General features: G+C 33.9%; 1 protein-coding gene across 1 annotated transcript in view; it reads left to right on the top strand.

The window, feature by feature from the left end:
* LOC106874129 (serine/threonine-protein kinase PLK1) overlaps positions 1-15,000 on the top strand; it is a 153,919-nt gene that overhangs the window by 66,947 nt on the left and 71,972 nt on the right. The window contains exon 2 of the mRNA XM_014921746.3: positions 4,497-4,604. Within this exon, the coding sequence (XP_014777232.1) occupies positions 4,497-4,604 (108 nt within the window). The remainder of the gene's footprint in view (positions 1-4,496; positions 4,605-15,000) is intronic.

The following is a 15,000-nucleotide window of genomic DNA, read 5'->3' as shown; positions in this document are numbered from 1 at the left end:
CTGACACAAGTAAAAGATAGAGGATGAAACATACTGTGAATTAAATTTCTTGAAATATATTTTAAATACTTTAAATTCATTACACTTTTGTTCTGCAGATCAAAAACACAGAACAAATGTGTTTACATTCCTCATTCCTATATGGTTGGTTCCTCATCACAGCTAATGGCCTCTAAGCTGTTTAAATTTATTTCAATACTTCTGATTCATGTTATGTTGTGCACATGTATATATACATACATACATATATATATATATATATATATATATATATATATATATATACTAACACACACACACACACACAGGCATCAATCTGTGGTTAAAAAGCACATTGGCAAAGTCTTCAACCATAGCTCCAGGCCAAGTGAAGTCTTGTGAATGAATTTAAAAGATGGAAACTGAAAGTTAACTGTATAGATAGTTGGTTTTATAATAGTTAGCTGATCAGATACTAACCATCAGGCCATGAATCGACAGGATCATTAGAGCATGAGATATAATGCTTTGTACATGTGTATATGTATGTATATATATAAATGTGTTTGTGTGTGTGTGTCTGTATGTTTATCATCCCACCAGCGCTTGACAACTGGTGCTGGTTTCTTTTCATTATGTCCCTATAACTTAGCAGTTCAGCATAAGAAACCAATAGAATAAGTACCAGACTTTAACAAAATATAATTACTGGGGTCATTTTGCTTGATTAAACCCTCCAAGGTGATGCCCCAGCATGGCCTCAGTCCAGTGACTGAAACAAGTAAAAGCTAAAAGATATACGGATAGGGCATGGCCAAATGGTTAAGAAGTTTTGTCCAGTATGGCACCTTGGAGTAAATGTCATTTACCATAGTCTCAAGTTCATTCAAGCCTTGTGGGTGAAACTGGGTTGATGGAAGCTGTTTGAAAGGCCATCAGATGGATTTTAGCTGCAATTTAAAGGCTCAGCTTAGTCACACAATGTGTCATGCTGATTCTGTCTGTGGAATACCCAGCTAATTTAATGAATAGTAGTTCAGTTGATCAAATAAACAAATACCCATCATCCAAATCAACAGAGAGCCATTTACTTTCATATAAACACTCAAGTTTCTTTTAAACTGTAGTTATTATTATAGTTAACTGTATAGATAGTTGGTTGTATAATAGTCAGCTGATCAGATACTAACCATCAAGCCATGAGTTGACCGGATCATTAGAGCTTAAGATATAATGCTTTGCAGTATCTGTTTTGATTCGCATCACTCTTGTGTTCAAATCTTGCTGAAGTCACCTTTGCCTTTCATCCTTTTTGGTATGACTGGTGTTGAGGAAAAAATACAAAACAATGCAATGGATTGGTAGAACTATCAGAACATTGGACTGAAAATTTTATGGAATTCATTCCAGTTTTTGGCATTCTGAGTTCAAATCCTACAATTATCGATTTAATATGTTTCCTGGTTTAACACTGCCACCTGGCATCTTGGATGCCTTTGGTAGGGTCCACTCCATTGCAATCATTCAGATCAGGCCTCCTGTTTCAGTATACCTTCTTCATTTCCTTCTACTAGTTTTGAACACCCTGTAAAAAGGGTTATGAGCAATGTCTTCCTGACTAAAAGACTTTTTTTTAAAAATAAAGCAAAAGAAATGTTCGCTTTATTTCCATTTGTTTAATATTCTTTTGGCCAAGCGTTGTTTTAGATTATGTTTTAACATGAGATGGTGTACATATCAAATGCAGCTCTATTATGAAGAAATAAAATAAAAAATAAAGAAAAATTATGCATTTATTAAAAAACAAAGGGCAATTGACTCTAAAGTGAGATTTGAAATACAATCAAGTATGACACCATTTCATATATGTAGTCTGATCGACACCATTAGCCCTCCTTACTTGTCAAGTTTTATTTTATTTTATTATTTTTTATTTTGTGGCATTACATTTTTGTTTTTATATTATATATCCGTATGGCAGCTAAAGGAAGGCCTAGAGGGAAATTGAAAACTACATCAAGAGATTGTATATAATAATTGTTTATAAATATCAAGAGGTTTAAAACAGAGAATGCTTATTGTTGCTTAAAGTGTTACAACTTTCAGCCTTCTCAGAACTCTATAGTTTGGGAAACACAGAAGTGACCTTCAACAAAAATTTAAGTAGCTACTTATGTCTTTATCAATGTTCCTCAATGTTTATAAGCAAGTCCTTGAAACAAGGAACATAAAAATAAAATATTCTTACAGTACCTGCACAGAGAGATAGAGAGAAAAAGCATGGATGACAAAGTCGATAGAGTACAGAACAACTGACCTAGAGGTCAGTGGTTCACATCCTGTCACAGACACTGCTTTGTGTCTATGATTGATACATATGATTCTCAAGCCCAGCCATACAAATTTGTATCTCAGTTTTAAAATAACTTGTCACTGTAAACAGTGACAGTATTGTAAAATCAGTGAGTATTTCATCAGCTTGTAGTACTGTCACAGAAAAGCTCACTTGCCATCCTATCTGAGGATAGGAAGATTTGTATCTCATTTATTTAATATCATATAAACTGGAGATAAATGCCACTATGGCAAGTTGCTAAAGACTTGTATATAATTGTTAAAGCACTGGTTCCAATGTCTTTTACACTGTGGGGATCACATGCATAACAAAACACACTGGAGTGTATAATATATAATTTAATTATTACAGATATCTAATACATATATAAGGCAAAAATACTGAGGATTACATTAGTTAATAAAATAGAAATAAAATCTTTAGAATTTATTCTTTCTGTGTAGTCTGGTGCCAAATGATCCGTGAACTGGTACAAGTCTGTGGCTTGTTGTTTGGGGACCCTTATTATGCTAAAGGACTTACATTTAATTGGGAAATGACTTGCATATATAACTATTAAAGTGCCATCTGTCATATTTACATACAGGATGACTAACATTAAAGGATATTCCAATTTGAAGTAGTGGATTGGCAGAAATGTTTAAGTGTCTCACAGGAATGTTTTGTGGTACTTAATTAACCCAGCATTTTACATTCTGAGTTCTTGGATGGTACACTTAACCTGTTGCCCATTTCAGCAGCGGCATCTAGTCTTTAGGTAGGTACAAATAGTGATAAGTGAATCAATAATAAACGAAGGTAGATGTACTCAATTCTGTGACATTAACCTTTTTCAAAACCCTGTAGTAAAAATTTAGAAAAAACAAACATATTATAAAATTGCTCCTGTCATTGTTGTTGTTGTTAATGTTAGTCAATGTAAGTACCATTGTCAGTAGTTCTAAATAAAGCATGTGGTGTAATTAAGTTTTGAGTGGTTTCTGAGTCTGTATGTGTTTAAGAATTATGCTTGCTTATATATGTGTGTGTGTGTGAATGTGTGTGTGTGTGTGTGTGTGTGTTTGTATGCATGTATGTGTTTAAGAATTATTTGTTGCTTCTTTTGTTTCATTTCCTCACAATTTTCCCTAACATATCATTAACAAATGTTGGGTGTACTAAATGACCCTTCGTCAGAAACTCACTGGTCATGCAGTCAGTCCATTACATAGCTACATACATACATACAAAATACACACACACACACACACACACACACACACACACACACACAAACAAACACAATATATCTCCGCTGATCCCTTAATTATGTTTATAATTATAAAAAAACTTTTTGTATAAGTTTTTACCGATAACGTTTTTTATTTCCATACCGAACTACTTGGTAAAATTATTAATTATTAATTTATTAATAAATTGATAATTCTTTATCCTATATCTATAATGATATATATAAACATGTGTATGTGTATAATCATTATCATCACTTTAACATCCACTTTTTTGTGCTTATATGGGTCAAGTGGAGCTTTTTCAGGCTGATTTTGTATGGCTGGATGCCTTTCCTGTTGCCAACTTTTATTTGTTTCCGAATAAGCTAATATTTCTCTATGGCTAGTCAGCAGATGTGTTCTTGCAGAATATATATATATATATATATATAATTATTTTTTGAAATAATCAAACTTGAAGTAAATGAAACTATAACTAATAGTATGTAAATGTTGGGTTAAAATCCCTTTGGTTAGGAAAAGTCGAAGGTTGCCCACTGTTCACAGAAGACGTAGGTTTGTTTTCTATGAGCAGCCTTTGACTTTTCCTATACTAACCCAATATTTTACATACTATTATTCATAACTTTATTTGTTTCAAGTTTCATTGTTCTAAAAAAGGATTATTTCACACTTTTTCCTGAAATTTCTAAATTCTAATGATGTCAGCAATATATATGTGTGTGTGTGTGTATCTACAGCTAAATCTACATCTATTTGTCTCTCTCTCTCTCTCTCTCCCTATATATATATATATATATATATATATATATATATAAATTAAACTATAAATTAAAGTTTTATATTTTAAAGGAAAGTTCCTTATAAAATTCTTTGATTGTCGATGAAATACTTCAGTTTTGTTATTGTTCTGTTTTCCATCTTTGCAGGGAGGCTTTGCACAATGTTATGAGTTAATCGATTGCAATACAAATATAGTATATGCTGGAAAGATTATCCCACATTCACGGATAGCAAAAGGAAATCAAAAACAAAAGGTGAGTGTGCATTTCCTAAATGTATTGGTAGAATTGTTTGCATTGGCAGTATAAGAAATGTTTTGGCTCATTTGCAAAGTGGAGTGGAGGCAGGGTTTGATTTTTCCACTGTCTTTATGTTTTATATATATGTTTCTCTCTGCTGTTCAGACAGGATATTGATCTGTAAATTTATTTGTTATGAGGATGCAGCCAGTATCTTAATCCACTAAGCTACAATTGAGCCAACAAAGGGAATTTGTAAACTTGTAAGAGGTCACTCAACCTTTGATCATAAGCCTATTTGGTTTCTCTCAAGGTTGACCTATGGCTAAACAACATCACAGCTGAATTCTTACAAAAGTAGTAATCTAAAGAAGAACATTCATGGTCTTCTTAAGATCTTCCTGTGTGGTTTAAGAAGCTAGCTTTGTAAACACATTGTTCCAGGTTCAGTTATATTGTGTGGCACTTTGGGCAAGTATCTTGTACTATCAGCCCTAGGCTGACCGATGCATTGTGAATGAATTTGATAGAGGGGAAACAGTGTAAACCTGTGTGTGTGTGTGTGTGTGTGTGTGTGTGTGTGTGAGTGTGTGTTCTATTGTGAGTACTGAAGTGTAACAAATAAGCTCTCAGTTAAGTAAATTTTAAGATTGGTTTCCTTTTCTATATCACATTCTAGTTCTATCTATTTGCTAAACCCCTTCAAAAATACATCATAATTGTAGCACCAAGTCTCTTTCTAAGTTGAACTCAGCTGTGTTAATTTTCCCATTGATGGCTACTGCCACCCATCACAAATATTCAATATTGATGTCAAAGCAAACTTAAAGCAATAATTCAAATCTGTGGTTTCATCTGTTGGAATGAAAATGTCTGGATACAAATGTCCAGGTGTCAATTTGTTTGAAGTTGTTGATAGTTTTTGATCATTTACAAAATGATGTGCCTAATAGTTGCAAGGTTACGTGTTTCTAAGTGATTTTCAGTAGACACTACTTGTTTTAAAGAATACTGACAGAGCTGAGAAAGAGCTGCTATCGTGAATTTAGTTAAGATCCGTTCTTCATTTTGAAAGACTGTGACAAAACTGAAATGCACAATGAATATGTATGTAACTTCAAAATGAAGAGCACTGTGACTGGGATGATTTTCTCCTTTATGTTGATGGAAAAAAGGAATAAGTGGACTCTATTGATTGAGTCTCCAAATGAGATTGCATAGGTTGAATTGTCATCACTACCATCATCATCATTGTACCAAGAATTAAGCAAATATCCTGATTCCACTCTTAACATTCACCCTTGTTCAGTTATAATTTCCAGTTTGAGTAGTTTTCACAAATGACATTCAATAAATTCTAATGCCTAATATTGAGTCAAGTAGGCAGGCCTGTTTTTCCTGATTATAGACAACTGCAACAGTGTGTTGCAGGTATACTGGCAATGTCAAAAAAATTCCTTAGCATTGTAGTTTTTTCAGTCAAAGCTTTCATAACTTTTTGTATTATTCAGGTAATTTTGTTAAATATATATATATATATATATATATATATATATATATATATATACATATGTACATCATTGTTTCAACCAGACTATCAGATATAGTTATACACTACTGGTCACAATGTGCTTCCTCACATTTTAACTTTTGAATGATGCCATGTTGCTGACTAAGCAGGCAAGCCAACGTTCCCCCTGAATGGAACATCAGTTTGTTGCAGGGTTACCCATTTAGACTTTTGTGGACTGGAGCAACTTAAAGTGAAATATTTTGCTCAAGAACACAATGCACCACTGGTGTGGGAATCAAAACCACAATCTTGAAATCATGAGTGCAAAAACCCTAACCACTAAGCCATGTGCCTTCACAATATACAAATATATTTAATCAAATAAATATCATCATTTATCGACATCAGCAACTCTTGTTGCCAAGCAAAGTGAACGCAGGCACACTTGATTATGGTACATGCATTCATGTATACACATTGCCCCTTTTTTTGTATTACAATCTATGTTTAGTCAGATTTATTCATACATCTTAAATGAAGCAAATTCAAAAACTATCTTTCTTATTTTTTTATTAGTTCTACTAGAACATGTCATGCAATAAGACACTGAAAAAGGGTCCCCAACCCCTGGGCTGTGAATCATTTGGTGCTGGGCCACACAGGAAAAATAAATTTTAAAATCATAATTCTGTTTTATTGACTTTTGCAGTCTGCAGGGTGTTTTTTGCATTATATATGTAATATACATATATCACATAGGTCATAATTAAAGGATGTATTATGAATTTTATTGTTTTGTTATGCTCCTGGTCCTCAGTCAATGGGAAAATTTCCTTGACTGAAACTAGCTTGTAGTGTAAAAAATAATTAGGGACAGCTACAGAGGGAAATGGGAAGCAGGCAGCTAATCATCATTATTTTAGATGTTCTGAGTTTAAAAGCATTTGATTATGATCCAAAAACAAATTTAGATTTCAATACATATTGAAGTTGAAAGAAGGCAGATATAGGAGAGTATGCAACATTTCTGAAGTTGGAAAAAGAGCTGATTGAATGAATGAAGAAATGCAGAACAGCCTGTACTGGAATCAGTACTGCTAGCGTATATCTCAAGATAATGGATCAATGCCCTCAAAGCCAGTACTTGGTGAAGTCATTGCTTAATGGAGAGACATTTCGTTGCTGGACTTACATAGCATAAAGTCTCTTAAACTCAACAGAACAAGAAAGTTTTTCAAAGATGAGTTAAATGAATTTTAGCATTTCATCCATTTGCAATGGCATCATCCTGCAACAAATTGAAAATGTAGACGAGACCTTACTGACCTTTGACATCGCTTTATACACAAAATTTATTTTACAGTGATACATTTCACCATTTATTCTCGCAAGCATAGATTTATAAAATTTCTCCAATAATTTTATCATGCATGTTAAAGAAAATGTCTTTGGAGTTAAGAAATTTTAAACATTAGACATTCAAGATCTAGCAAAATGCTTTTGTTTTTAATTTAAAAAACAAATTATTCAAAATTTTTTGTTAGGAAATTTTTTTAATTCAGAATTTTAATATTCTGAAACATAACATTTCAAATTTTCAAAAATTAAAAGAAATTTAAATTAAGCCTCTTCGCACAGTGTTTCATCTGTAATTTCAAGGGATATAAACTATGTTGAAATTGTATTTATAGTACAAATTTCTGTCTAGATGGGAAAAGAAAACAAAAAACAAAAACAAAACAAGCAAAACAAAAAATGTTTTATTGCTACCATTGTCACTTTTTATTATCTGATTTTACTTCATATCAACAAAATGAGCAAAATTTTGTTAGACATTGATCGATATGATCTCCAACGTGGGCAACCATGCATGGTAGCTATCGTAAATATTGTATTCACCATCAGTATAAAATTTAGATCTTTATAATATATCATTGCTATCATAGAAAAGTTTAGCATTATTATTGTGATTTAAACTGTTTGTTATATATACATGTATGAAGGCTTTGTGGTTAGGGTATTTTGCTCTTGATCATAAAGTCATAAGGTCAATACCCACAAGCATGTTGTGTTCTTGAGTAAGATGTCTTATTTCATGTTGCTCCAGTACACTCAGCTGACAAAAATAAGTTGTACATGTGTTTCAAAGGGCCAGCCTTGTCATGCTGAATCTCCCTGAAAACTACATTAATAGTATACAGTATGCATGTCTGTGGAGGGCTCAGTCACTTGTACATTACTTTCACGAGCAGTCTGTTCCACTGATCCGATCAACTGGAACCCTCATTGTCATAAGCAACAGAGTGCCAGACTGTATATACATCTCAGTTAACTCGGACAACAGATATAACTTACTTCAGGTCCTACCATTTGAAATGTGATCACACACTTGGAACTAGGAAAACATGGGTAACATTTGGCACTTGTGCATAGTGCATATCCTTAAATTTGGAGGTTTAAAAATTTTGGGGTCAATAAATAAAGTACAAGTTAAAGAATTATTGAACATTTTTCTCCTCCAAAAATTTCTGGCCATGGCCTGTATTAGATACAATCTTATTGTCATTATTTATCATTGTCCTTAACGCACCAAACTGGCAGAATCATTAGCATGCTAGGCAAAATGCTAAGCAGCATTTTTTCTGGCTTTGCATGCTCAGTTGAAATTCTACTGAGTTCAATCTTCCCTTTCATACTTTCAGGGTCAATAAAATAAGCACCAGTTGAGCACTGGGGTCACTCGAATCAACTAGTTCCCTCCCCCAAAATTTCAGGCCTTGTGTCTATAGTAAAAGTATTATTTGTTACCAATAGTACTATTATTTATTGATGTACATCCTCTGGCACTTTTTCTTGGGGCTTTAAATCTTGCTGGGGTCAGTTTCCCTTTCATCCTTTTGAGGTTGATAAAATAAAGTACCAGTCAAATATTGGGGTTGATGATAGGGACCAGGCATAGGCAGCCTTTTTTTTTTGAGAAGTAGGCTATATGAGATATGACTCATCAGGCAGGCCACACAACTAAAAATAACAACAACAGCTGAAAAAGAAAGTTAAAATAGCCCCCCCCCCCCACCCGCTGGTATGGCTACATACATTACATACCTTACCTTCATGCCCCAGTAAGTTCCTTTCCTGCTAAGCACCTTTCTATTATACCAAGCTACTCACCTACCAACTTACCTATATTCCAGTCCACCTTTCATAACTTCCCAATGCTCACCTTGTCTAAAAAAAAAAAAAAATTTTAATAAAAAAAAAAGGAACAAAAAAAAAAAGAAACCAATCTTATTTCCCCATCACCTTATCTAAATATATGTTCATCTAGCCCCCAACAGAAATATTAACAAAATAGGTGAGAAGGAACAAATGTTTAAAGCAACATACACTGACACAAACACACCACACAAATTACAATCATCTTGTAACAGGAAGCTACAACATTGGGTCCTTCATAATGAACCTAATGAATTTGACCTCCCTCCCACCTTTACCCCATAACAGTGTTCACTGACACTCCAATAATACTAGGTCTCCCTATCTCTCTCTCTCTCCCCATATGACAAAGAAAACAACAACACTACAGGTGCCTTAAGTTCCAGTTGTTTTGCTTTCATCATCACCCTTTAAAATCATGACAACAACCTATTGACCTGTCATCTCTTAAACAATAGCCAGATCAAGCTGTTAACTGTGACAACCATAGTGTAAGGGAAAAATCTTAGCAAAGAAAATAGGAATTAGGAATGTGTTGCTTGAGGCTGGGCTTTCTTTTTGTTGTTGTTGTTGTTGTTGTTGTTGTTGTTGTTGTTGTTGGTGGTGGTGGTGGTGGTGGTGGTGGTGGTGTTGTTTTGTTTTCTTTTTTGCTTTTAGGCCTTGTGTTTTTTTGTTTTTTTTCCAGACCTGATATTTTCATTCTTTTCATTGGGATCATTTGTAATAATAGGAAGGTGTTTATGTTTTGTTGTTAAGGTCACCAAATCCAAATGAACCTTGGGAACTAAGTCACACTACTGAATAATAAAGAAATATATTTTCCTATAACTCTTATGACCCTAAAAATAAATATGCTTTCCTTCACCTTAAATTATCAAAGTCCAGGGGTAAGGTGTACTTATTTTAAAAACCTGAAACATTTACAAAAGATATGAGTTTGTGTCCCTCTGGCAACCTTTACCTTTTTTTCCATCCAAAGAGTTTTTTAACCCTTTAGCACAAGGGTTCTCAACCATTTTCATCTATAGACCCCATTGATTACTATTTTATTCTGGTGGACCCCACCATAGTCATTTGGGATTTAAAAACTAGTTTTATAGATACTTCTTTCAAAATTCCTGTTTTGTTTTTCACACATTAACTTGTGCAGGTTGAACTATATAAAATGTTAAAGAAAGAAACCTAGCTGTTTCTTGCAATAAATGCCAACATGTACATCTAAAGCAAAGTTTTTTCAGGGGTCCATAAAATTATTGTGGATCTCCAGTTTACTATTTTGTTACATGGATCCACCAAAATTTTATATGGACTCCGGTTGGGAACCACTGTTTAGCATTTAAACTGACCGTATCTGTCTCAAATATTCTACCTGTTAAGCTAGATCTGGCCTCTCACACCTACCCCATTCTAAAAATAAACAATCACATCATTGAAACCTTGAAGCTATGAGAAAATAAATGATTAATTGAAAACAATGTGAATCAATAAGCATTACATTTGACAGAATAATCTGAATGCTAAAAGGTTAACCAAATATTTAAACACTTATTTATAACTTTATCTACTTCATTCCACCATAGAAAAATTTTATCACAGACATTTTTATAAATTATAGTGGATTGGTTAAAAAGCAAACAAAGTAGAATTGCTTAGTTTTCATTAAGAAACTAGAATAAGAAAATACTGTATTCAAACAAATCAATGAGGGAGCATCTACATGGTTGCTCAACCTGCTAGAAAGAACAACTAAATTCCTCAATACTCGTACTACAGTCTTAAAAACAGAGGCAGAATGTACTCCTAGATACAGTCTGCCTTAAAAAAACAAAATGGTATGATTATAGCTGGAATGCTGTGATCATAGGTCTGTGCAGTCAGGGATGTCCTGGGGCTGTGTAACAAAAATTATATTTGAAAGGAGGATTAGTAGATTAACTAAATAACTAAAGAAAAAAAAAAAGCTTGTGAGAAAGACCTGACAACTGACATGCAAGCAACAACAGAAATGCCTTTCCACTATATCTTACATGTTTTTCATGCAGGAAAACATATTCACATGAAAGCTGTTTGATAGATCTGGATGGAAGATGTGCAAGTATAATGGTGGCCATAGCACTATTCATCATCATCGTCATCATTTAATGTCCACCTTCCGATGTGCAGATTTCTGAAGCACTTTACTTAACCATTTCAAAGAAGGGTAGACTGTTAAACCCTTCCTCTATGTTTTGTGCCACAGCTCTCATATGAATAAGAACTAGATTGAGGGTACAACCAGGATAACCAATCTCATTAAGAAATTGGTTGAGTGGAAACTATCCCTGAACAATTGAGTAGAAGTGGTGAATAACTATATCATGCTTTTCACTCAGGGAACATCTTTTCTTTGCTTCGTTTAGAAGACACAAGATTCTCTTGTGAGAAAAATTCATATAGTCTAGAAGGGCTCTCAGTGTGTATGTGTGTGTGAATGTGTGCTTATATGCATGACTTCAAATTTGCATTTTATTTATGTGCATACACAGTGTAATGTTTATCTTCATCTGTGCATGCACTCAACAAATTTTGTACTGGTGTCACCACAGCGGTAGATAAAGAAATCATTCTGAGTTCAAATCCTGCTGAGATCAACCTTAATTTTTTCATTGTTTCATTTTAGATAAAATAAATACCAGTCAAGTACTGCTTTTTGTTTGTTATTGCAAGTGATGAATGACTATCGTCACTCTGTGCTCCACAACAATTCTGGTGCTAGATTCACAGAATTGATAAAAATGGTCTGATAAAAATGCTCTGTAGTATTTGTTGCAGGTCTTTATATTCTGAGTTCAAATTCTCCAAGTCAACTTTACATCCATTCAGGGTCACTAAAATAAAGTACCACTCAAGTTATGGGGATCGATCTAATTAACTAAGCTGTCCCCTAAAAATGCTGGCCTTGTGCCAAAATTTAAAACCAATAAGGCAGTAAGCTTGTAAAATCATTAACATATCTTTGAAAATGTTTAAAAGGATTTCTTTTGACTCTTTATGTTCCGAGTTCAAATACCACTGAGGTTGACTTAGCTTTTCATCCTTTTAAGGTTAATAAATAAGCACAGCTTAAGCATTAGGGGCAATGTAATCAACTAGCCCTCTCCCTTAAAATTTCAGGACTTGTACCTATAGTACAAAGGATTATTACAATTATTATTATTAAGCAGCAAGCTGGCAGAATCATTAGCACGTCAGAAAAAATGTTTAGTGACATTTTTTCAGCTTTACTTTCTGAGATCAAATTCTGCTGAAGCTGACTTTGCCATTCTTCCTTTCATGGCTGAGAAAATAAAGTAACTGTTGAGCATGAGGTTGATGGAATGAACTTGTCCCTTTCCCCTAAATAGCTTTGTGCCTGCCTATAGTTGAACAAATTATCATTATTATTATAAGAAGGATGAGTTCAGTGGCTGGGAGAATCACTGGAGTCATATTTTGTTACTTCCCTTTACATTTTCAGTTAAAATCCTACTGAGGTCAACTTTGTCTTTTCAGAGGGTGGATGAAGGTGTCAATAAAATAAAGTGTCAATTAAGTACTGGAAGTACTAGGATGTCTATTAAGTCTACTACTACTACTACTACTACCACTACTGCTGCTGCTACTGCTGCTGCTGCCACTACTATGTGAAGTATCCTGCCAATACTTTGGCAAGTGTTAAGGTGAAACCACCAAAATATGGAATAACAAAACAAAACAAAAAAGAGTTATCCACTCTACTTAACTACTGGTGATGCAAGGTGCAACACAGAACTTGGATTTATATATATATGTGTGTGTGTGTGTGTGTGTGTGTGTGTGTATATATATATATATATATATATATATATGTATATGTGTATATATATATATATATATATATATATATATATATATATAGTGAGTGAGTGAGTGAGAGAGGGAGAGAGAGAGAGAGAAAGAAATGATTATAATTTAAGATACTAGAACAGTGAGTCACTAAACAACAATGTTGATAATTTTCTTTTTGATTTTTTTTTTTTTTGGTTGGTTGCTTGCAGTAGTAATTATGCTGTATTGATGGTATGGTCAATTTGGCTAAATCTGTATAGCTTTATTTCCATTTAAGGGTGTATTGTTGTACAAAATCAGTCTGTCCTTGGATGGCTCCAGTCACATAAGTTTGTGTATGAGAAAAGGTTGCTAGCTTTCGTTTGACCCTTGTCCATTTACAAAGAAAGTGACACTTTGAGTGGCCATGCCTCATGGCCCTTTTCACAATGCAACATAGCTGATTCAAAGAAAGAAAGAGAGAGGTGGGAGGAGAAAATTTTTCCACTCTGGAAGGATGAAAAAGTAAAGTTGACCTTAGAAGGATTTGAACTCAAAGTGCACATATCCAGAACAAATACTGCATGGCACTGTGTGTGTGTGAGTGTGTAAATATATATATATATATATATATATATATATATATATTATACACACACACACACATATATATGTGTGTGTGTGTATGTATATATATGTATACATACATCTATAAACATAATATGTGGCAATTAGTTGGTTTTCATAATAAAACTCAGAGTTTCACATACCTGGGCTGAAGTCTGCTCCGGCATCTCATCAGTTATTACGACAAAACGCTATGAAAAAACGTTGAATAAAGGGAAATTACTCCAATAGACATGGGTTGATTCAATCAACTTAAGAATTCTCAATGTTGAAACTGATAGAAGTTCAGGGAAAAGTTGTTGGCTATGTTAGTAGCCAAGTATATAGTGTATGTAGTGAAGGCACATTGCTTCATAGTTAAGGTATTTGGCTCATGATTGTAAGGTCGTGAGTTCAATTCCCAGCAGCATGTTGTGTCCTTGAGCAGGACATTTTATTACATGTTGCTTCAGTCTACTCAGCTGGCAAAAATAAGTGGTGCCTGTATTTCAAAGGGCCAGCCTTGTCACATTCTGTGTCAAGCTGAATCTCCTTGAGAACTGCATGAAGGGTATGCATTTCTGTGGAGTACTCAGCCACTTGCAAGTTAATTTCACAAGCAGGCTGTTCTGTTGATCAGATCCACTGGAAACCCTCATTGTCATAAATGACAGAGTGTCCATAGTAGAGATATAGTGTATGTTATTAACCAAGTATGTGGCACAGACAAATCCAAAGATCGGTAAGGGGATGTCAAATGAGTTATACTAGTTTTTCAAAGTTACTATTAAAATTTGGAATAAAACCACTGATTAACAAAGAAAGGAGAGAGAGAGAGTTGAAAGCTGATAAACATAAAGCTAGATAGACTGATGGATGGGTGGGCAGTGTTGGTGGTGGGGTGGGGGTAAAATGAAAACATTTAATACAGTGAAAAGAATTGGGTTGATTTTCAAAAGCTTGATGCAAATGTAATTAGCAATTAAATAGAACCAAATAGGTTTGTTTCTGTGACAACAATTAGGTATTTTTTTTTTAATGAGTATTTTTGTTACCCTGTAACCCAATTTCCTCTTATATCCCTGTTGGCAAGTTGCAGATCAGGAAAGTATTAGCTGTTACACATGACAATAATAAAACAAACAAACAAATTGAATTCAGAAAGAAATTCCAGTTTTTAGATTAGTTTCAAGGAAATGGTTGCTTGATATGTTTTCACTTGTTCCAACCATTAGACTGTGGCCATGCTAG

Source organism: Octopus bimaculoides, chromosome 10 (genome assembly GCF_046866305.1).
Source record: "Octopus bimaculoides isolate indiv1 chromosome 10, ASM4686630v1, whole genome shotgun sequence".
In the NCBI taxonomy this organism is placed as follows: domain Eukaryota; kingdom Metazoa; phylum Mollusca; class Cephalopoda; order Octopoda; family Octopodidae; genus Octopus; species Octopus bimaculoides.
Note: the sequence above shows the minus strand (reverse complement) of the source record. Positions and strands in the feature narration are given on the sequence as shown.